Source organism: Scyliorhinus torazame, chromosome 9, assembly GCF_047496885.1.
Source record: "Scyliorhinus torazame isolate Kashiwa2021f chromosome 9, sScyTor2.1, whole genome shotgun sequence".
Taxonomy (NCBI): Eukaryota; Metazoa; Chordata; class Chondrichthyes; order Carcharhiniformes; family Scyliorhinidae; genus Scyliorhinus; species Scyliorhinus torazame.
The window spans coordinates 5797672-5821895 of NC_092715.1; the positions used below are offsets into that span (position 1 = coordinate 5797672).

At 51.3% G+C, this 24224-nt stretch overlaps 1 protein-coding gene across 3 annotated transcripts in view; it reads left to right on the plus strand.

Annotated features, from left to right (window-relative positions):
• Positions 1 to 24224, plus strand: part of spef2 (sperm flagellar 2) — a 941194-nt gene that overhangs the window by 3640 nt on the left and 913330 nt on the right. For all 3 annotated transcript variants that reach the window (XM_072515585.1, XM_072515587.1, XM_072515586.1), the window contains exon 2: positions 22468 to 22570. In XM_072515585.1, coding sequence (XP_072371686.1) covers positions 22468 to 22570 — 103 coding nt within the window. The remainder of the gene's footprint in view (positions 1 to 22467; positions 22571 to 24224) is intronic.

Here is a 24224-nt window from a genome sequence, read left to right on the forward strand (position 1 = left end):
GGAGTGTGAGAGAGAGGGAGTGTGAGAGAGAGGGAGTGTGAGAGAGAGAGAGTGTGAGAGAGAGAGGGAGGGAGTGTGAGAGAGGGAGGGAGTGTGAGAGAGGGAGGGAGTGTGAGAGAGAGAGGGAGTGTGAGAGAGAGAGGGAGTGTGAGAGGGAGGGGGAGTGTGAGAGAGAGGGGGAGTGTGAGAGAGAGGGAGTGTGAGAGAGAGGGAGTGTGAGAGAGAGGGAGTGTGAGAGAGAGGGAGTGTGAGAGAGAGGGAGTGTGAGAGTGTCTGAGAGAGAGAGTGTCTGAGAGAGAGAGTGTCTGAGAGAGAGAGGGAGTGTGAGAGAGAGGGAGTGTGAGAGAGAGGGAGTGTGAGAGAGAGGGAGTGTGAGAGAGAGGGAGTGTGAGAGAGAGGGAGTGTGAGAGAGAGGGAGTGTGAGAGAGAGGGAGTGTGAGAGAGAGGGAGTGTGAGAGAGAGGGAGTGTGAGAGAGAGGGGAGTGTGAGAGAGAGGGAGTGTGAGAGAGAGGGAGTGTGAGAGAGAGGGAGTGTGAGAGAGAGGGAGTGTGAGAGAGAGGGAGAGAGTGTGAGAGAGAGGGAGTGTGAGAGAGAGAGGGAGTGTGAGAGAGAGAGGGAGTGTGAGAGAGAGAGGGAGTGTGAGAGAGAGAGGGAGTGTGAGAGAGAGAGGGAGTGTGAGAGAGAGAGGGAGTGTGAGAGAGAGAGGGAGTGTGAGAGAGAGAGGGAGTGTGAGAGAGAGAGGGAGTGTGAGAGAGAGAGGGAGTGTGAGAGAGAGAGGGAGTGTGAGAGAGAGAGGGAGTGTGAGAGAGAGAGGGAGTGTGAGAGAGAGAGAGGGAGAGGGGGAGAGAGGGAGAGACGGAGAGAGGGAGTGTGAGAGAGGGAGAGAGAGAGGGAGTGTGAGAGAGGGAGAGAGAGAGGGAGTGTGAGAGAGAGGGAGTGTGAGAGAGAGGGAGTGTGAGAGAGAGGGAGTGTGAGAGAGAGAGAGGGAGAGGGGGAGAGAGGGAGAGACGGAGAGAGGGAGTGTGAGAGAGGGAGAGAGAGAGGGAGTGTGAGAGAGGGAGAGAGAGAGGGAGTGTGAGAGAGGGAGAGAGAGAGGGAGTGTGAGAGAGAGAGAGAGAGAGAGAGTGTGAGAGAGAGGGAGGTGTGAGAGAGAGGGAGTGTGAGAGAGAGGGAGTGTGAGAGGGAGGGAGTGTGAGAGGGAGGGAGTGTGAGAGGGAGGGAGTGTGAGAGGGAGGGAGTGTGAGAGGGAGGGAGTGTGAGAGGGAGGGAGTGTGAGAGGGAGGAGGGAGTGTGTGAGAGGGAGGGAGTGAGTGTGAGAGGGAGGGAGTGAGTGTGAGAGGGAGTGAGTGAGTGTGAGAGGGAGTGAGTGAGTGTGAGGGAGTGAGTGAGTGTGTGAGGGAGTGAGTGAGTGTGAGAGGGAGTGAGTGAGTGTGAGAGGGAGTGAGTGAGTGTGAGAGGGAGTGAGTGAGTGTGAGAGGGAGTGAGTGAGTGTGAGAGGGAGTATGAGAGGGAGAGAGGGAGTGTGAGAGAGAGAGGGAGTGTGAGAGAGAGGGAGTGTGAGAGAGGGAGTGTGAGAGAGAGAGGGAGTGTGAGAGAGAGAGGGAGTGTGAGAGAGAGAGGGAGTGTGAGAGAGAGAGGGAGTGTGAGAGAGAGAGAGGGAGAGGGGGGAGAGAGGGAGAGACGGAGAGAGGGAGTGTGTGAGAGAGAGAGAGAGAGAGTGACAGTGTGAGAGAGAGGGAGTGTGAGAGGGAGAGAGAGGTAGGAGAGAGAGGTAGGGAGAGGGAGAGGGGGAGTGTGAGAGAGGGGGAGTGTGAGAGAGGGGGAGTGTGAGAGAGGGGGAGTGTGAGGGAGGGGGAGGGAGGGAGGGGGAGGGAGGGAGTGTGAGGGTGAGGGGGGAGGGAGGGAGGGAGTGTGAGGGGGAGAGGGAGGGAGGGAGTGTGACGGGGAGAGGGAGGGAGGGAGTGTGAGGGGGAGGGGGAGAGGGAGGGAGTGTGAGGGAGGGAGGGAGTGTGAGGGAGAGGGGGTGGGGGTGGGAGGGAGTGTGAGGGGGAGGGAGGGAGTGTGAGGGGGAGGGAGGGAGTGTGAGGGGGAGGGAGGGAGTGTGAGGGGGAGGGGGAGAGGGGGAGGGAGTGAGAGAGAGAGAGAGAGGGAGTGAGAGGGGGAGGGAGAGGGAGGGAGTGATAGAGAGAGAGAGGGAGGGAGAGAGAGAGAGAGGGAGTGTGAGAGTGAGAGAGAGAGAGAGAGAGGGAGTGTGAGAGAGAGAGAGAGGGAGTGTGAGAGAGAGAGAGAGGGAGTGTGAGAGAGAGAGAGGGAGTGTGAGAGAGAGAGAGGGAGTGTGAGAGAGAGAGAGGGAGTGTGAGAGAGAGAGAGGGAGTGTGAGAGAGAGAGAGGGAGTGTGAGAGAGAGAGAGGGTGAGAGAGAGAGAGGGAGTGTGAGAGAGAGAGAGGGAGTGTGAGAGAGAGAGAGGGAGTGTGAGAGAGAGAGAGGGAGTGTGAGAGAGAGAGAGAGAGAGGGAGTGTGAGAGAGAGAGAGAGAGAGTGAGAGAGAGAGAGAGGGAGTGTGAGAGAGAGAGAGAGGGAGTGTGAGAGAGAGAGAGAGGGAGTGTGAGAGAGAGAGAGAGGGAGTGTGAGAGAGAGAGAGAGGGAGTGTGAGAGAGAGAGAGAGGGAGTGTGAGAGAGAGAGAGAGGGAGTGTGAGAGAGAGAGAGAGGGGAGTGTGAGAGAGAGAGAGAGGGAGTGTGAGAGAGAGAGAGGGAGTGTGAGAGAGAGAGAGAGGGAGTGTGAGAGAGAGAGAGAGGGAGTGTGAGAGAGAGAGAGAGGGAGTGTGAGAGAGAGAGAGAGGGAGTGTGAGAGAGAGAGAGAGGGAGTGTGAGAGAGAGAGAGAGGGAGTGTGAGAGAGAGAGAGAGGGAGTGTGAGAGAGAGAGAGAGGGAGTGTGAGAGAGAGAGAGAGGGAGTGTGAGAGAGAGAGAGAGGGAGTGTGAGAGAGAGAGAGAGGGAGTGTGAGAGAGAGAGAGAGGGAGTGTGAGAGAGAGAGAGAGGGAGTGTGAGAGAGAGAGAGAGGGAGTGTGAGAGAGAGAGAGAGGGAGTGTGAGAGAGAGAGAGAGGGAGTGTGAGAGAGAGAGAGGGAGTGTGTGAGAGAGAGAGAGAGGGAGTGTGAGAGAGAGAGAGAGGGAGTGTGAGAGAGAGAGAGAGGGAGTGTGAGAGAGAGAGTGAGGGAGTGTGAGAGAGAGAGAGAGGGAGTGTGAGAGAGAGAGAGAGGGAGTGTGAGAGAGAGAGAGAGGGAGTGTGAGAGAGAGAGAGAGGGAGTGTGAGAGAGAGAGAGAGGGAGTGTGAGAGAGAGAGAGAGGGAGTGTGAGAGAGAGAGGGAGTGTGAGAGAGAGAGGGTGTGTGTGAGAGAGAGGGTGTGTGAGAGAGAGAGGGAGTGTGAGAGAGAGAGAGGAGTGTGAGAGAGAGAGAGAGGGAGTGTGAGAGAGAGAGAGAGGGAGTGTGAGAGAGAGAGAGGGAGTGTGAGAGAGAGAGAGAGGGAGTGTGAGAGAGAGAGAGAGGGAGTGTGAGAGAGAGAGAGAGGGAGTGTGAGAGAGAGAGAGAGGGAGTGTGAGAGAGAGAGAGAGGGAGTGTGAGAGAGAGAGAGAGAGGGGAGTGTGAGAGAGAGAGAGAGGGAGTGTGAGAGAGAGAGAGAGGGAGTGTGGTGAGAGAGAGAGAGGGAGTGTGGAGAGAGTGAGAGAGGGAGTGTGTGTGAGAGGGGAGTGAGTGAGTGTGAGAGGGAGTGAGTGAGTGTGAGAGGGAGGGAGTGTGAGGGGGACGGAGGGAGTGTGAGGGGGAGGGAGGGAGTGTGAGGGGGAGGGAGGGTGTGTGAGGGGGAGGGGGAGAGGGGGAGGGAGTGAGGAGAGAGAGAGAGAGAGAGGGAGTGAGTGAGAGGGGGAGGGAGAGGGAGGGAGTGATAGATAGAGAGAGGGATGGGTGAGAGAGAGAGGGAGTGTGAGAGTGAGAGAGAGAGAGGGAGGGAGTGTGAGAGAGAGAGAGGGAGGGAGTGTGAGAGAGAGTGAGGGAGGGAGTGTGAGAGAGAGAGAGAGAGGAGTGTGAGAGAGAGAGAGGGAGTGTGAGAGAGAGAGAGGGAGTGTGAAAGAGAGAGAGGGGAGTGTGAGAGAGAGAGAGGGAGTGTGAGAGAGAGAGAGGGAGTGTGAGAGAGAGAGAGGGAGTGTGAGAGAGAGAGAGGGAGTGTGAGAGAGAGAGGGAGTGTGAGAGAGAGAGAGGGAGTGTGAGAGAGAGAGAGGGAGTGTGAGAGAGAGAGCGGGAGTGTGAGAGAGAGAGCGGGAGTGTGAGAGAGAGAGCGGGAGTGTGAGAGAGAGAGAGGGAGTGTGAGAGAGAGAGAGGGAGTGTGAGAGAGAGAGAGAGGGAGTGTGAGAGAGAGAGAGGGTGAGTGTGAGAGAGAGAGAGGGAGTGTGAGAGAGAGAGAGAGGGAGTGTGAGAGAGAGAGAGGGAGTGTGAGAGAGAGAGAGGGAGTGTGAGAGAGAGAGAGGGAGTGTGAGAGAGAGAGAGAGAGAGGGAGTGTGAGAGAGAGAGAGAGAGAGGGAGTGTGAGAGAGAGAGAGAGAGGGAGTGTGAGAGAGAGAGAGAGGGAGTGTGAGTGAGAGAGAGGGAGTGTGAGAGAGAGAGAGGGAGTGTGAGAGAGAGAGAGGGAGTGTGAGAGAGAGAGGGAGTGTGAGAGAGAGAGAGGGAGTGTGAGAGAGAGGGGAGTGTGAGAGAGAGAGAGAGGGAGTGTGAGAGAGAGAGAGAGGGAGTGTGAGAGAGAGAGAGAGGGAGTGTGAGAGAGAGAGAGAGAGGGAGTGTGAGAGAGAGAGAGGGAGAGTGTGAGAGAGAGAGGGAGTGAGAAAGGGAGGGAGAGAGAGGAGTGTGAGAGGGAGGGAGGGAGAGAGAGGGAGGGAGTGTGGGAGGGAGGGAGTGTGGGAGGGAGGGAGTGTGGGGGGGAGGGAGAGTGTGGGGGGGGAGGGAGAGTGGGTGGGGAGGGAGAGTGTGAGGGGGAGGGAGTGTGTGAGGGGGAGGGAGAGTGTGAGGGGGAGGGAGTGTGAGAGAGAAAGAGAGAGAGACAGAGAGAGTGACTGAGTGTGTGTGTGAGAGAGAGGGAGAGTGTGGTGTGTGAGAGAGAGGGAGAGAGAGTGTGTGTGTGAGAGAGAGGGAGAGTGTGTGTGTGTGAGAGAGAGGGAGAGTGTGTGTGTGAGAGAGGGAGAGTGTGTGTGTGAGGAGAGGGAGAGTGTGTGTGTGAGAGAGAGGGAGTGTGTGTGTGTGAGAGAGGGGAGTGTGTGTGTGTGAGGAGAGGGGAGAGTGTGTGTGTGTGAGAGAGAGGGGGAGTGTGTGTGTGTGAGAGAGGGGGGTGTGTGTGTGTGAGAGAGGGGGGGTGTGTGTGTGAGAGAGAGTGGGGAGTGTGTGTGTGAGAGAGAGGGGGAGTGTGTGTGTGAGAGAGAGGGGGGAGTGTGTGTGTGAGAGAGAGGGGGAGTGTGTGTGAGAGAGAGAGGGGGAGTGTGTGTGTGAGAGAGAGGGGGAGTGTGTGTGTGAGAGAGAGGGGGAGTGTGTGTGTGAGAGGGAGGGGGAGTGGTGTGTGTGAGTGGGAGGGGAAGTGTGTGTGTGAGGGAGGGGGAGTGTGTGTGTGAGAGGGAGGGGGGGTGTGTGTGTGAGAGGGAGGGGGAGTGTGTGTGTGAGAGGGAGGGGGAGTGTGTGTGTGAGAGGGAGGGGGAGTGTGTGTGTGAGAGGGAAGGGGAGTGTGTGTGTGAGAGGGAGGGGGAGTGTGTGTGTGAGAGGGAGGGGGAGTGTGTGTGTGAGAGGGAGGGGGAGTGTGTGTGAGAGGGTGGGGGGAGTGTGTGTGTGAGAGGGAGGGGGAGTGTGTGTGTGAGAGGGAGGGGGAGTGTGTTACAAAGAACAAAGAACAAAGAAATGTACAGCACAGGAACAGGCCCTTCGGCCCTCCAAGCCCGTGCCGACCATACTGCCCGACTAAACTACAATCTTCTACACTTCCTGGGTCCGTATCCTTCTATTCCCATCCTATTCATATATTTGTCAAGATGCCCCTTAAATGTCCCTATCGTCCCTGCCTCCACTACCTCCTCCGGTAGTGAGTTCCAGGCACCCACTACCCTCTGCGTAAAAAACTTGCCTCGTACATCTACTCTAAACTTTGCCCCTCTCACCTTAAACCTATGCCCCCTAGTAATTGACCCCTCTACCCTGGGGAAAAGCCTCTGACTATCCACTCTGTCTATGCCCCTCATAATTTTGTATACCTCTATCAGGTCGCCCCTCAACCTCCTTCGTTCCAGTGAGAACAAACCGAGTTTATTCAACCGCTCCTCATAGCTTATGCCCTCCATACCAGGCAACATTCTGGTAAATCTCTTCTGCACCCTCTCTAAAGCCTCCACATCCTTCTGGTAGTGTGGCGACCAGAATTGAACACTATACTCCAAGTGTGGCCTAACTAAGGTTCTATACAGCTGCAACATGACTTGCCAATTCTTATACTCAATGCCCCGGCCAATGAAGGCAAGCATGCCGTATGCCTTCTTGACTACCTTCTCCACCTGTGTAGCCCCTTTCAGTGATCTGTGGACCTGTACTCCTAGATCTCTTTGACTTTCAATACTCTTGAGGGTTCTACCATTCACTGTATATTCCCTACCTGCATTAGCCCTTCCAAAATGCATTACCTCACATTTGTCCAGGTTAAACTCCATCTGCCATCTCTCCGCCCAAGTCTCCAGACAATCTAAATCCTGCTGTATCCTCAGACAGTCCTCATCGCTATCCGCAATTCCACCAACCTTTGTGTCGTCTGCAAACTTACTAATCAGACCAGTTACATTTTCCTCCAAATCATTTATATATACTACAAAGAGCAAAGGTCCCAGCACTGATCCCTGTGGAACACCACTGGTCACAGCCCTCCAATTAGAAAAGCATCCCTTCCATTGCTACCCTCTGCCTTCTATGGCCTAGCCAGTTCTGTATCCACCTTGCCAGTTCACCCCTGATCCCGTGTGACTTCACCTTTTGTACTAGTCTACCATGAGGGACCTTGTCAAAGGCCTTACTGAAGTCCATATAGACAACATCTACTGCCCTACCTGCATCAATCATCTTAGTGACCTCCTCGAAAAACTCGATCAAGTTAGTGAGACACGACCTCCCCTTCACAAAACCGTGCTGCCTCTCACTAATACGTCCATTTGCTTCCAAATGGGAGTAGATCCTGTCTCGAAGAATTCTCTCCAGTAATTTCCCTACCACTGAAGTAAGGCTCACCGGCCTGTAGTTCCCGGGATTATCCCTGCCACCCTTCTTAAACAGAGGAACAACATTGGCTATTCTCCAGTCCTCCGGGACATCCCCTGAAGACAGCGAGGATCCAAAGATTTCTGTCAAGGCCTCAGCAATTTCCTCTCCAGCCTCCTTCAGTATTCTGGGGTAGATCCCATCCGGCCCTGGGGACTTATCTACCTTAATATTTTTTAAGACACCCAACACCTCGTCTTTTTGGATCACAATGTGACCCAGGCTATCTACACCCCCCTTCTCCAGACTCAACATCTACCAATTCCTTCTCTTTGGTGAATACTGATGCAAAGTATTCATTTAGTACCTCGCCCATTTCCTCTGGCTCCACACATAGATTCCCTTGCCTATCCTTCAGTGGGCCAACCCTTTCCCTGGCTACCCTCTTGCTTTTTATGTAAGTGTAAAAAGCCTTGGGATTTTCCTTAACCCTATTTGCCAATGACTTTTCATGACCCCTTCTAGCCCTCCTGACTCCCTGCTTAAGTTCCTTCCTACTTTCCTTATATGCCACACAGGCTTCGTCTGTTCCCAGCCTTTTAGCCCTGACAAATGCCTCCTTTTTCTTTTTGACGAGGCCTACAATATCATTCGTCATCCAAGGTTCCCGAAAATTGCCGTATTTGTCTTTCTTCCTCACAGGAACATGCCTGTCCTGTATTCCTATCAACTGACACTTGAAAGCCTCCCACATGTCAGATGTTGATTTGCCCTCAAACATCCGCCCCCCAATCTATGCTCTTCAGTTCCCGCCTAATATTGTTATAATTAGCCTTCCCCCAATTTAGCACATTCATCCTCGGACCACTCTTATCCTTGTCCACCAGTACTTTAAAACTTACTGAATTGTGGTCACTGTTACCGAAATGCTCCCCTACTGAAACATCTACCACCTGGCCGGGCTCATTCCCCAATACCAGGTCCAGTACCGCCTCTTCCCTAGTTGGACTGTTTACATATTGTTTTAAGAAGCCCTCCTGGATGCTCCTTACAAACTCTGCCCCGTCTAAGCCCCTGGCACTAAGTGAGTCCCAGTCAATATTGGGGAAGTTGAAGTCTCCCATCACCACAACCCTGTTGTTTTTACTCTTTTCCAAAATCTGTCTACCTATCTGCTCCTCTATCTCCCGCTGGCTGTTGGGAGGCCTGTAGTATACCCCCAACATTGTGACTGCACCCTTCTTATTCCTGATCTCTACCCATATAGCCTCACTGCCCTCTGAGGTGTCCTCTCGCTGTATAGCTGTGATACTCTCCTGAACAAGTAGCGCAACTCCGCCTCCCCTTTTACATCCCCCTCTATCCCGCCTGAAACATCTAAATCCTGGAACGTTTAGCTGCCAATCCTGCCCTTCCCTCAACCAGGTCTCTGTAATGGCAACAACATCATAGTTCCAAGTACTAATCCAAGCTCTAAGTTCATCTGCCTTACCCGTAATGCTCCTTGCATTAAAACATATGCACTTCAGGCCACCAGACCCGCTGTGTTCAGCAACTTCTCCCCGTCTGCTCTGCCTCAGAGCCACACTGTCCATATTCCCTAGTTCTCCCTCAACGCTCTCACCTTCTGACCTATTGCTCCCGTGCCCACCCCCCTGCCATACTAGTTTAAACCCTCCCCGTGTGACACTAGCAAATCTCGCGGCCAGGATATTTATGCCTCTCCGTTTAGATGCAACCCGTCCATCTTATACAGGTCACACCTGCCCCGGAAGAGCTCCCAGTGGTCCAGATAACCGAAACCCTCCCTCCTACACCAGCTGTTTAGCCACGTGTTTGTCTGCTCTATCTTCCTATTTCTAGCCTCACTGGCACGTGGCACAGGGAGTAATCCCGAGATTACAACCCTCGAGGTCCTGTCCTTTTAACTTTCTGCCTAGCTCCCTGAAATCCTGCTGCAGGACCTCATGCCCCTTCCTGCCTATGTCGTTAGTACCAATATGTACAACGACCTCTACCTGTTTGCCCTCCCCCTTCAGGATTCCCTCTACCCGTTCGGAGACATCCTGGACCCTGGCACCAGGTGTGTGTGTGAGAGGGAGGGGGAGTGTGTGTGTGAGAGGGAGGGGGAGTGTGTGTGTGAGATGGAGGGGGTGTGTGTGTGTGAGAGGGAGGGGGAGGGTGTGTGAGAGGGAGGGGGAGGGTGTGTGAGAGGGAGGGGGAGTGTGTGTGAGAGGGAGGGGAGGGAGTGTGAGAGGGAGAGGGAGTGTGAGAGGGAGAGGGAGTGTGAGAGCGGAGGGAGTGTGAGAGCGAGGAAGGGAGAAAGAGTGGGTAAGATAGAGGGACTGTGGGAGAGGGAGTGGGTAAGATAGAGGGAGAGGGAGGGAGGGAGAGAGTGTGAGAGAGAGTGGGTAAGATAGAGGGAGTGTGAGAGAGAGGGAATGAGAGAGAGTGGGTAAGATAGAGGAAGTGTGAGAGGGAGGGAGAGGGAGTGTGAGAGAGGAAATGAGAGAGAGTGGGTAAGATAGAGGGAGTGTGAGAGAGAGGGAATGAGAGAGAGTGGGTAAGATAGAGGAAGTGTGAGAGGGAGGGAGAGGGAGTGTGAGAGAGGAAATGAGAGACAGTGGTAAGATAGAGGGAGTGTGAGAGAGAGGGAATGAGAGAGAGTGGGTAAGATAGAGGGAGTGTGCGAGAGAGGGAGGGGAAATATAGTGGGTAAGATAGAGGGACTGTGAGAGAGAGGGGGGGAGAGGGAGTGGGTAAGATAGAGGGACTGTGAGAGAGGGGGGAGAGAGGGAGTGGGTAAGATAGAGAGAGTGTGAGAGAGAGAGGGAGAGAGATTTGTTAAGATAGAGTGTGAGAGAGAGAGGGAGAGAGAGTGGGTAAGATAGAGGGAGTGTCAGAGAGAGAGAATCTGTGAGAGAGAGAGAGGGAGTGGGTAGGATAGGGAGAGTGGAGAGGGAGGGAGAGAGACTGGGTAAGATAGAGAGAGTGAGAGAGAGAGCGAGGGAGAGTGTGGGTAAGATAGAGGGAGTGTGAGAGAGAGGGAGGGAGAGGGAGTGGGTAAGATAGAGGGAGTGTGAGAGAGAGTGTGAGAGAGAGTGTGAGAGAGAGTGTGGGAGAGAGTGAGGGGGAGAGAGAGTGAGGGGGGAGAGAGAGTGAGGGGGGAGAGAGTGTGAGGGGGGAGAGAGTGTGAGGGGGGAGAGAGTGTGAGGGGGGAGAGAGTGTGAGGGGGGGAGAGAGTGTGAGGGGGGAGAGAGTGTGAGGGGGGAGAGAGTGTGAGGGGGGAGAGAGTGTGAGGGGGGAGAGAGTGTGAGGGGGGAGAGAGTGTGAGGGGGGAGAGAGTGTGAGGGGGGAGAGAGTGTGAGGGGGGAGAGAGTGTGAGGGGGGAGAGAGTGTGAGGGGGGAGAGAGTGTGAGGGGGGAGAGAGTGTGAGGGGGGAGAGAGTGTGAGGGGGAGAGAGTGTGAGGGGGGAGAGAGTGTGAGGGGGGAGAGAGTGTGAGGGGGGAGAGAGTGTGAGGGGGGAGAGAGTGTGAGGGGGGAGAGAGTGTGAGGGGGGAGAGAGTGTGAGGGGGGAGAGAGTGTGAGGGGGAGAGAGTGTGAGGGGGGAGAGAGTGTGAGGGGGGGAGAGAGTGTGAGGGGGGAGAGAGTGTGAGGGAGAGAGAGTGTGGCAGAGATAGAGAGAGTGTGAGAGAGAGACAGCGTGAGAGTGAGGGAGCGAGAGTGGGTAAGATAGAGAGAGAGAGAGAGAGTGGGTAAGATAGAGAGAGAGAGAGAGAGTGGGTAAGATAGAGAGAGAGAGAGAGTGGGTAAGATAGAGAGAGTGTGAGAGAGAGGGAAGGAGAGAGAGTGCGTAAGATGGAGGGAGTGTGAGGGAGAGAGAGTGGGTAAGATAGAGAGAGTGAGAGAGAGGGAGGGTGGGAGAGTGGGTAAGATAGAGAGTCTGAGAGCGTGGGTAAGATAGAGAGAGTGAGAGAGAGTGGGGTAAGATATAGAGAGTGTGAGAGAGAGGGAGGGAGAGCGGGTAAGACGGAGTGAGAGAGAGGGAGGGAGGGAGAGTAGGTAAGATAGATAGAGAGAGAGGGAGGGAGAGTGGGTAAGATAGTCAGAGAGAGAGAGAGGAAGGGCGAGAGAGTGGGTAAGATAGGGAGAGAGAGTGTGAGAGTGAGGGAGGGGGGAGAGAGAGTGGGTAAGATAGAGCGAGTGTGAGAGAGAGGATGGGAGAGTGGGTAAGATAGAGAGAGTGTGTGAGAGAGAGAGGGAGAGAGAGTGGGTAAGATAGAGAGAGTGAGAGAGAGAGGGAGAGGGAGTGGGTAAGAGAGAGGGAGGGAGAGAGAGTGGGTAAGATGGAGAGAGTGTGGAGAGGTGGGTAAGATCGAGGGAGTGTGAGAGAGAGGGAGGGTGAGAGATGTTAAGTAATGGGTTAAGAGATATTGCAATTAGTTGTCTCATTTATGTTAAGTATCCATTAATTGACACTGATATGTAAAGGGGCTTTTGTAGATTTAGCAACCAGATTTAGTCAATCAACGATTGTACGAAGTAAAGAAAAGAGAGTAATTCTGGACCAAATCGTGGAAAAATGAATAGGGACAGGAATGGGTCCACCGGCAAAATTCCTTCCGGACAATGGGGAGAATTTGCTAATTATGAGTTTAGGGATATGTGTGAAAACATGAATATCACAGTTGTAAATACGGCTGCAGAAAGCCCATTTAGTAATGGTGTCTGTGAAAGAAATCATGCTGTCATCGATGACATGCTTCGGAAAATGTTGCAGATTGACCAAATTGCAGGCTAAATTCAGCTTTCGCATGGGCAGTACATGCAAAGAATTCATTGCAGATGGTTGGGAGCTATAGTCCTTATCAATTAGTGTTTGGTAGAAATCCTAAAATTCCGTCCATTTTGGATGACCAGCCTCCAGCTTGAGAGGGGACTACAATTAGCTCTGGTTTTGCTGAACATTTAAATGCATTACATCGCAGTAGAAAAGCTTTTTTGGAAGAAGAAGTCTCTGAAAGAATTCGCAGAGCTTTAAGACATAACGTATGGCCATCAGATGCCGTTTTTCAGCGAGGAGGCATGGTATACTATAAGAGAGACAATTGAAATGAAAATCGCTTATTGTCACAAGTAGTCTTCAAATGAAGTTACTGTGAAAAGCCCCTAGTCGCCACATTCTGGCGCCTGTTCGGGGAGGCTGTTATGGGAATTGAACCGTGCTGCTGGCCTGCCTTGGTCTGCTTTCAAAGCCAGCGATTTAGCGCTGTGCTAAACAGCCCCTGTTCTAATGAATGGAAAGGCCCAGGGAAGATCATAGGCATAGATGGCAAAACAATTATTTTGCAACATAGTAATCAAACTGTTAGGGTCTATTCATCAAGGATAATGGGTACAGATTACAAATTTTCAAATTTAGACAGAGCAGACAGACATGACGAGGAACCAGAGTCATCTGGTACGCATGTGTTACAGAACTATGAGGACCAATTAACTGATATAGACAGGGTTTCTGTGGAGGAACACAACACTTCTGATGAATTAGAACAGGCCATTTTTCCGAAAGGGCAACTGCCAAAAGTTGGTACAAAAGTGACATACTTGCCTGAAGGGTCTAGTCAATGGAAGGATGAAACTGTTATTAGTAGAGCAGGGAAGGCCACTGGAAAGTATAAAAATTGGTTGAATGTACAGCATTCAGGGGAAGGGGTCAAGACTATGGATTGGGAAAACGAAGTTCAAAAATGGAGGTCACAGAAACGCAGTGCCAGTTCAGATAGTACATCGGATAGTGACCAGGTCCGCAGGAAAAGGTCGTAAACTATTGAAAGGACATCCCACAGCAGAAGGGAACGATCAAGCAGTAGCAGTACAGAACGAGATACCAGGCGGGAGAGGGGACGTAGTTTGTCAAGATCTCGGAACACGAGTAAGACTACGAATACTAATAGGAGCAGAAGCCCACATGCACGTGAGATTTTAGTGGCTTCAAATAAATTAGATGAAAAAGTTATCAAAGAAGCTAAACAGCAAGGATTGCGTAGTTGGAGTGAATTTGGGGTACACACGGAAGTACCGGATAGGGGACAAAGAGCTCTATCCCACAGATGCATTTGCACGGAAAAGGTTATTCCGGATGGAACTTATAAGGCAAAGGCCAGGCTTGTGGCAAGGGGATTTGAAGAAAACTTAGAAGATCAGGATTTAAGGGTAGATTCATCTACAGCAGGAAAGGTTATTTTAAAGATCATCTTGGCTCTATTAGCCACAAAGGCATGGGAATGCAAATCTATAGATATAAAAGCTGCCTTTTTGCAGGGGCATCAGCTCCAGAGAGACATTTTTCTCCGTCCTCCTAAAGAAGCAGCTAACACAGAAGGGGTACTCTGGAAGTTGAACAAATGTGTATGTGGCTTAAATGATGCATCTAGAGTCTGATATTTTTCGGTAAGGTCAGTTTTGTTAAAGTTAGGCTGTTGCCAGTTGAAAGCAGATCCTGCAATGTTTTACTGGCACTATAAAGGAAATCTTTCTGGCATCTTTATGATGCATGTCGATTTTTTGTGGGGTGGGACTAGTGATTTTGAAGCTATTGAAATCTCTGGTTTGAGGAAAGAATTCAGGGTTGGAAGTCAGGCTTCTGGTGCATTTAAATATATTGGACTGGAAATTGGACAGAATAAGTTAGGGGCAACTTTACGTCAGCAATCTTATTTGGAAAGCATCACCCCAATAGCAATTAGTCGTGGCCGAGTTTCACAAAAAGACGCAATGGTTTCAAAGATAGAAAAGGAGCAACTCGAAGCCTCCACCCAATCCCTGTAACCCAGTAACTCCACCTCACCTTTTTGGCCACTAAGGGCAATTTATCAAGGCCAATCCACCTAACCTGCACGTCTGGACTGTGGGAGAAACCGGAGCACCCGGAGGAAACCCACGCACACACGGGGCGAATGTGCAGACTCCACACAGACAGTGATCCAAGCCAGGAATCGAACCTGGGAGCCTGGAGCAGTGAGGCACCAATGCTAACCACTGTGATACTGTGCCGCCCGTGGAGATTGCGGAGTATTCCGCCCTTACGCTCCCTGGAAGCACCGCTTCCCCAGTACAAAGAGGTCGATCCGGGTGTATATGTTATGTACCTGGGAACTCCTTCTCCCATGGGTGGATGAGCCCCCATGGGTCCACTGCGCCCATCTGCTCCAGGAACATGCCGAGTCCTTTCACCGTATTAGAGGTTCTCCCTGTTTTGGGGTTTGATCTGACCATCCGTAGGTCCTGTACACAGTTAAAGTCCCCTCACATGATAGGTCGGTGTGTGCCAATAGAACATAGAACGATACAGCACAGTACAGGCCCTTCGGCCCACGATGTTGCACCGAAACAAAAGCCATCTAACCTACACTATGCCATTATCATCCATATGCTTATCCAATAAACTTTTAAATGCCCTCAATGTTGGCGAGTTCACTACTGTTGCAGGTAGGGCATTCCACGGCCTCACCACTCTTTGCGTAAAGAACCTACCTCTGACCTCTGTCCTATATCTATTACCCCTCAGTTTAAAGCTCTCACTGTCCACCCTATCTAACCCCCTGATCATTTTGTATGCCTCTATTAAGTCTCCTCTTAACCTTCTTCTCTCTAACGAAAACAACCTCAAGTCCATCAGCCTTTCCTCATAAGATTTTCCCTCCATACCAGGCAACATCCTGGTAAATCTCCTCTGCACCTGCTCCAAAGCTTCCACGTCCTTCCATAATGCGGTGACCAGAACTGTACGCAATACTCCAAATGCGGCCGTACCAGAGTTTTGTACAGCTGCAACATGACCTCATGACTCCGGAACCCAATCCCTCTACCAATAAAGGCCAACACTCCATAGGCCTTCTTCACAACCCTATCAACCTGGGTGGCAACTTTCAGGGATCTATGTACATGGACTCCTAGATCCCTCTGCTCATCCACACTTCCAAGAACTTTACCATTAGCCAAATATTCCGCATTCCTGTTATTCCTTCCAAAGTGAATCACCTCACACTTCTCTACATTAAACTCCATTTGCCACCTCTCAGCCCAGCTCTGCAGCTTATCTATGTCCCTCTGTAACCTGCTACATCCTTCCGCACTGTCGACAACACCACCGACTTTAGTGTCGTCGGCAAATTTACTCACCCACCCTCTAGGTCGTTGATAAAAATGACAAACAGCAACGGCCCCAGAACAGATCCTTGTGGTACGCCACTTGTAACTGAACTCGATTCTGAACATTTCCCATCAACCACCACCCTCTGTCTTCTTTCAGCTAGCCAATTTCTGATCCACATCTCTAAATCACCCTCAATCCCCAGCCTCCGTATTTTCTGCAATAGCCTACCGTGGGGAACCTTATCAAACGCTTTACTGAAATCCATATACACCACATCAACTGCTCTACCCTCGTCTACCTGTTCAGTCACCTTCTCAAAGAGCTCGATAAGGTTTGTGAGGCATGACCTACCCTTTGCAAAGCCATGCTGACTATCCCTGATCATATTCCTATCTAGATGATGATAAATCTTGTCTCTTATAATCCCCTCCAAGACTTTACCCACAACAGACGTGAGGCTCACTGGTCTATCGTTGCCGGGGTTGTCTCTACTCCCCTTTTTGAACAAAGGGACCACATTTGCTATCCTCCAGTCCTCTGGCACTATTCCTGTAGCCAATGATAACATAAAAATCAAAGCCAAAGGCCCAGCAATCTCTTCCCTGGCCTCCCAGAGAATCCTAGGATAAATCCCATCAGGCCCCGGGTACTTATCTATTTTCAGCCTGTCCAGAATTGCCAACACCTCTTCCCTACGTACCTCAATGCCATCTATTCTAATAGCCTGGGTCTCAGCATTCTCCTCCACAACATTATCTTTTTCCTGAGTGAATACTGACGAAAAATATTCATTTAGTATCTCGCCTATCTCTTCAGACTCCACACACAACTTCCCATCCCTGTCCTTGACTGGTCCTACTCTTTCCCTAGTCATTCGCTTATTCCTGACATACCTATAGAAAGCTTTTGGGTTTTCCTTGATCCTACCTGCCAAATACTTCTCATGTCCCCTCCTTGCTCGTCTTAGCTCTCTCTTTAGATCCTTCCTCGCTACCTTATAACTATCAATCGCCCCAACTGAAACTTCACACCTCATCTTCACATAGGCCTCCTTCTTCCTCTTAACAAGAGATTCCACTTCTTTGGTAAACCACGGTTCCCTCGCTCGACGCCTTCCTCCCTGCCTGACCGGTACGTACTTATCAAGAACACGCAGTAGCTGTTCGTTGAACAAGCTCCACTTATCCAGTGTGCCCAACACTTGCAGCCTACTTCTCCAACCTATCCCCCCCAAGTCATGTCTAATGGCATCATAATTGCCCTTCCCCCAGCTATAACTTTTGCCCTGCGGTGTATACTTATCCCTTTCCATCACTAACGTAAACGTCACCGAATTGTGGTCACTGTCCCCAAAGTGCTCTCCTACCTCCAAATCCAACACCTGGCCTGGTTCAAAACCAAAACCAAATCCAAAGTGGCCTCGCCTCTTGTTGGCCTGTCAACATATTGTGTCAGGAAACCCTCCTGCACACATTGTACAAAAAATGACCCATCTATTGTACTCGAACTATATCTTTTCCAGTCAATATTTGGAAAGTTAAAGTCTCCCATAATAACTACCCTGTTACTTTCGCTCTCATCCAGAATTATCTTCGCCATCCTTTCCTCTACATCCCTAGAACTATTTGGAGGCCTATAAAAAACTCCCAACAGGGTGACCTCTCCTTTCTTGTTTCTAACCTCAGCCCATACTACCTCGGAAGAAGAGTCCCCATCTAGCATCCTCTCCGCCACCGTAATACTGCTCTTGACTAGCAGCGCCACACCTCCCCCTCTTTTGCCTCCTTCCCTGAGCTTACTAAAACACCTAAACCCCGGAACCTGCACCATCCATTCCTGTCCCTGCTCTATCCATGTCTCCGAAATGGCCACAACATCGAAGTCCCAGGTACCAACCCATGCTGCCAGTTCCCCTACCTTATTTCGTATACTCCTGGCATTGAAGTAGACACACACACTTCAAACCACCTACCTGAACACTGGCCCCCTCCTGCGAAGTCAAATCTGTGCTTCTGACCTCTATACTCTCATTCTCCCGTACCCTAAAACTACAATCCAGGTTCCCATGCCCCTGCTGCATTAGTTTAAACCCCCCAAAGAGCACTAACAAATCTCCCCCCCAGGATATTTGTGCCCCTCAGGTTCAGATGTAGACCATCCTGTCTGAAGAGGTCCCACCTTCCCCTGAAAGAGCCCCAGTTACCCAGAAATCTGAATCCCTCCCGCCTGCACCATCCCTGTAGCCACGTGTTTAATTGCTCTCTCTCCCTATTCCTCATCTCATTATCACGTGGCACGGGCAACAACCCAGAGATAACAACTCTGTTCTCGTTCTGAGCTTCCATCCTAGCTCCCTGAAAGCCTGCCTGACATCCTTGTCCCCTTTCCTACCTATGTCGTTAGTGCCAATGTGGACCACGACTTGGAATTGTGGATAGCGATGAGGACTGTCGGAGGATACAGCAGGATTTAGATTGTTTGGAGCCTTGGGCGGAGAGATTGCAGATGGAGTTTAATCCGGACAAATGTGAGGTAATGCATTTTGGAAGGTCTAATGCAGGTAGGGAATATACAGTGAATGGTAGAACCCTCAAGAGTATTGAAAGTCAAAGAGACCTAGGAGTACAGGTCCACAGGTCATTGAAAGGGGCAACACAGGTGGAGAAGGTAGTCAAGAAGGCATACGGCATGCTTGCCTTCATTGGCCGGGGCATTGAGTATAAGAATTGGCAAGTCATGTTGCAGCTGTATAGAACCTTAGTTAGGCTACACTTGGAGTATAGTGTTCAATTCTGATCGCCACACTACCAGAAGGATGTGGAGGCTTTAGAGAGGGTGCAGAAGAGATTTACCAGAATGTTGCCTGGTATGGAGGGCATTAGCTATGAGGAGCGGTTGAATAAACTCGGTTTGTTCTCACTGGAACGAAGGAGGTTAAGGGGAGACCTGATAGAGGTATACAAAATTATGAGGGGCATAGACAGAGTGGATAGTCAGAGGCTTTTCCCCAGGGTAGAGGGGTCAATTACTAGGGGGCATAGGCTTAAGGTGAGAGGGGCAAGGTTTAGAGTAGATGTACGAGGCAAGTTTTTTACGCAGAGGGTAGTGGGTGCCTGGAACTCGCTACCGGAGGAGGTGGTGGAAGCAGGGACAATAGTGACATTTAAGGGGCATCTTGACAAATACATGAATAGGATGGGAATAGAGGGATACGGACCCAGGAAGTGTAGAAGATTGTAGTTTAGTCGGGCAGCATGGTCGGCACGGGCTTGGAGGGCCGAAGGGCCCGTTCCTGTGCTGTACATTTCTTTGTTCTTTGTTCTTTGAGGCTGCTCCCCCTCCCCCCTAAGGACCCGGAAAACACGATCCGAGACATCACGTACCCTTGCACCTGGGAGGCAACATACCAAACGTGAGTCTCTCACGCTCCCACAAAATCTCCTATCTGTGCCCCCGACTATCGAGTCCCCAATTACTAATGCTCTGCCCCCTTCTCTCCCCTCTCCCCTCTGCCTCCTCTCCCCCCTTCCCTTCTGAGCAACAGGGACAGACTCTGTGCCAGAGGCCCGTACCCCATGGCTTCTCCCTGGTAAGTCCCCCCCCCCACAAGTATCCAAAGCGGTATACTTGTTACTCAGGGGAACGACCGCAGGGGATCCCTGCACTGACTGCTTCTTCCCAGTCCCTCTTACAGTTACCCATCTATCTCCAATCTTTGGTGTAACTAATTCCCTGAAGCTGCTATCTATGACCCCCTCTGCCTCCCGAATGATCCGAAGTTCATCCAACTCCAGCTCCAGTTCCCTAACTCGGTCTTGGAGGAGCTGGAGATGGCTGCACTTCCTGCAGGTAAAAATGTTGGAGATTTCCGCCATGGTCTTCCTTCTAAACTCCGTGTCAAAGAACGAAGAACAATACAGCACAGGGACAGGCCCTTCGGCCCTCCAAGCCTGTACCGGTCATGATACCAACCTTGGCCAAAACTCTCAGCACTTCCTTGTGCCGTATCCCTCTATACCCATCCTGTCCATGTGTTTGTCAAGATGTCTTTTGAACGCCGTTAATGTATCTGCTTCCACAACCGCCCCTGGCATCGCGTTCCAGGCACTCACCCACCCTCTGTGTAAAAAACCTGCCTCGCACATCTCCTCTACACCTTGCCCCATGGACCTTAAACCTATGCCCCCTGGTGACTGACCCATCCACCCTGGGAAAGAGTGCCTGCCCATCCACTCTATCTATGCCCCTCATAATCTTGTAGACCTCTATCTGGTTACCCCTCAACCTCCGTCTTTCTAATGACAGCCTCGCCGCATAGCTAACACCCTCCAGACCAGGCACCCTCCAGACCAGGCACCATCCTGGTAAACCTCCTCTGCACCCTCTCCAAAGCCTCCTCATCCTTCTGGTAGTGCGGTGACCATAATTGTGCGCAATATTCCAAGTGCGGCCTTACCAAGGTTCTATACAACTGTAGCATGACTTGCCAGTTTTTATACTCGATCTCCCGTCCAATGAAGTGGAGATGCTGGCGTTGGACTTGGGTGGGCACAGTAAGAAGTCTTACAGCACCAGGTTAAAGACCAACAGGTGTGTTTCAATGTCACTAGCTTTCGGAGCATTCCCCTGAGGAAGGAGCAGTGCTCCAAAAGCTAGTGATTTAAAACAAACCTGTTGGACTTTAACCTGGTGTTATAAGGCTTCTTACCGTCCAATGAAGGCAAGCATTCCGTATGCTTTCTTGACTACCTTGTCCATTGCGTTCCCACTTTCAAAGATCTGTGGACTTGCACGCCCAGATCTCTCTGACTTTCTATATTCCTAAGAGTTTTGCCATTTATGGTATATTTCCTCTCTATGTTAGACCTACCAAAATGCATTACCTCACATCTGTCCGGATTAAACTCCGTTTGCCATTTCTCTGCCCAAGTCTCCAACCTATCTATGTCCTGCTGTATCCTCTGACAATCCTCAACACTATCTGCCACTCCACCAACCTACGTGTCTTCCGTGAACTTACTAATCAGACCGGCTATATTTTCCTCCAAATCCTTTATGTACACCACAAACAACAGAGGCCCCATCACCGATCCCTGTGGACCACCACTAGTCACCAGAAAAACACCCTTCTACTGCTATCCTCTGCCTTCTGGTACGTAGAAAATACGGAGGCTGGGGATTGAGGGTGATTTAGAGATGTGGATCAGAAATTGGCTAGCTGAAAGAAGACAGAGGGTGGTGGTTGATGGGAAATGTTCAGAATGGAGTTCAGTCACAAGTGGAGTACCACAAGGATCTGTTCTGGGGCCGTTGCTGTTTGTCATTTTTATCAATGACCTAGAGGAAGGCGGAGGAGGGTGGGTGAGTAAATTTGCAGACGATACTAAAGTCGGTGGTGTTGTCGATAGTGTGGAAGGAAGTAGCAGGTTACAGAGGGATATAGATAAGCTGCAGAGCTGGGCTGAGAGGTGGCAAATGGAGTTTAATGTAGAGAAGTGTGAGGTGATTCACTTTGGAAGGAATAACAGGAATGTGGAATATTTGGCTAATGGAAAAGTTCTTGAAAGTGTGGATGAGCAGAGGGATCTAGGTGTCCATGTACATAGATCCCTGAAAGTTGCCACCCAGGTTGATAGGGTTGTGAAGAAGGCCTATGGAGTGTTGGCCTTTATTGGTAGAGGGATTGAGTTCCGGAGTCAGGAGGTCATGTTGCAGCTGTACAGAACTTTGGTACGGCCGCATTTGGAGTATTGCGTACAGTTCTGGTCACCGCATTATAGGAAGGACGTGGAGGCTTTGGAGCGGGTGCAGAGGAGATTTACCAGGATGTTGCCTGGTATGGAGGGAAAATCTTATGAGGAAAGGCTGATGGACTTGAGGTTGTTTTCGTTGGAGAGAAGAAGGTTAAGAGGAGACTTAATAGAGGCATACAAAATGATCAGGGGGTTGGATAGGGTGGACAGTGAGAGCCTTCTCCCGTGGATGGAAATGGCTGGCACGAGGGGACATAACTTTAAACTGAGGGGTAATAGATATAGGACAGAGGTCAGAGGTAGGTTCTTTACGCAAAGAGTAGTGAGGCCGTGGAATGCCCTACCTGCTACAGTAGTGAACTCGCCAACATTGAGGGCATTTAAAAGTTTATTGGATAAACATATGGATGATAATGGTATAGTGTAGGCTAGATGGCTTTTGTTTCGGTGCAACATCGTGGGCCGAAGGGCCTGTACTGCGCTGTATTGTTCTATGTTCTGTGACCGTCCCAATTCTGTATCCATCTTACCACCTCACCTCTGATCCCGTGTGACTTCACCTTTTGTATCAGTCTGCCATGAGGCACCTTGTGAGCGGGGGACTGGCGAGCGGGGTCCAGGGGAATCGGCTGACGAACCAAGGGGTCACCTCAAATAGACCAATTAACGTTGGATTGCGGTGCCGGCCTCGCTGGGCTGAGCACTGGGAAGCTCGCGCTCACTACCACACTTAGAAACGTTGTCACTGAATCACACCCTTGATTTTAAAAAATGGAACGAAAGAGAGACCCAGACAGAAGGAAAGAGGCCGGTAGGAAATAGACCGCACCTGGAGTGGCACACAGTTCTTGCCCCCTTTAATCGGTCATGGGTTGAAGGGTTACGGACAACAGGCAGGACGGTGGAGTTAAGGCCAAGGTGAGATCAGCCATGGTTGAATGGCGGAGCCGAATCGATGGGCCAAATGGCCTCATTCTGCTCCTGTATATCTTATGACAGTCCGAGGGAAAGAAATTGAGAACACGATAGAGAGGGAGACATGAAGGACTGAGATGGTAATGGAGAGAGTGTGTCACATATACAGAAAGATGAGGAAGTGGATAGACTGAATGGTAGAATAGATAGAGAGAGACTAACTTGATGTTAATACTTGGGGTGAGACCATGTGATGCAGGGAGAAATGGGAATGAGTGAGAGGTGGATCGAGTGAGAGAGGAGGGAACTCTGAGCAGGGTTAACAGGGTTTCAGTGATAGGCTGAGTGTTCTGCGACTGATTGTTGATTCTTGTTTCAAGAAACCTGGACATTTGCAAGGGACTTTTCCACAGGATACCTGATTGGCGAGATTTTGAATAAGCACCAACTACAGGATGATTTTGATCAGTTCTCCACAGGCAGGTAAGAACATTTTTCACCCTCTCTGTTCAGGTGTAATAGATACACAAGGATATTGATCGGGAAACACAGGCCGGGGAGGCAATGAGTAGTAAAAACGACAATGAAATAGTAATAATCCCAGGAGGCGGCTGTGAAGGCCAAAGCGCTTCACTTTAATCTGAACATAAACCCGCGACTGCAGCAACCAAAACAAACATGGCCGCTGCCGCTCTGGGTCTGGGAGCTATGTTTAAAGGTCCCGCAGGCAAGCACCAGCTGGGCGGCCTCCACCCGCTCACAACAACAGGCAGAGAGATCAATCAGTCATGACCCCTGGTCCTCGTGAGGGTTGATGTGGAGATGCCGGCATTGGACTGGGGTGAGCACAGTAAGAAGTCTTACACCAGGTTAAAGTCCAACAGGCTTGTTGGGAATCACTAGCTTCGGAGCGCTGCCCCTTCACCTGATGAAGGAGCTGTGCTCCAAAAGCTAGTGATTCAAAATAAAACTGTTGGACTTTAACCTGGCGTTGTCACAGTTATCTTCATTTTGAAGGCACCTTGCACTGTGTTGGGCTGTATTGTGGGGCTGCGCTGGGCTGTATTGTGGGTCTGTATTATGGGGTGTGTTGGGCTGTATTGTGGGGCTGCGCTGGGCTGTATTGTGGGGCTGCGCTGGGCTGTATTGTGGGGCTGCGCTGGGCTGTATTGTGGGGCTGCGCTGGGCTGTATTGTGGGGCTGCGCTGGGCTGTATTGTGGGGCTGCGCTGGGTTGTATTGTGGGGATGCGCTGGGCTGTATTGTGGGGCTGCGCTGGGCTGTATTGTGGGGCTGCGCTGGGCTGTATTGTGGGGCTGCGCTGGGCTGTATTGTGGGGCTGCGCTGGGCTGTATTGTGGGGCTGCGCTGGGCTGTATTGTGGGGCTGCGCTGGGCTGTATTGTGGGGATGCGCTGGGCTGTATTGTGGGGCTGCGCTGGGCTGTATTGTGGGGCTGCGCTGGGCTGTATTGTGGGGCTGCGCTGGGTTGTATTGTGGGGATGCGCTGGGCTGTATTGTGGGGCTGCGCTGGGCTGTATTGTGGGGCTGCGCTGGGCTGTATTGTGGGGCTGCGCTGGGCTGTATTGTGGGGCTGCGCTGGGCTGTATTGTGGGGCTGCGCTGGGCTGTATTGTGGGGCTGCGCTGGGCTGTATTGTGGGGCTGCGCTGGGCTGTATTGTGGGTGTTGAATCCGTGGGATGCAGAACGCAGAGATGAAAGTAGAAATTACAGTACAAGGTTTATTTTGATCCAATTATAGTCCCCCACCCCTCCCCTCCCGGGCACGGATGCTATTTAGTATCAATCTGATTGCCCTGGGAAGATGGGGCCCTGGGAAGATGGGGCCCTGGGAAGATGGGGCTTGCAGGGGCATTTTCAGGGACATAAGGGGGCAGTTTACAGGTCAAACCACCTTCAAATGGGACAGGAGTGACATATTTTTATAAATAAATGATTCAAGTAATTTTAAGACCAAAAGACATAGGAGCGGAAGTAAGGCCATTCGGCCCATCGAGTCCACTCCACCATTCAATCATGGCTGATTTCAACTCCATTTACCCGCTCTCTCTCCATAGCCCTTAATTCCTCGAGAAATCAAGAATTTATCAACTTCTGTCTTAAAGACACTCAACGTCCC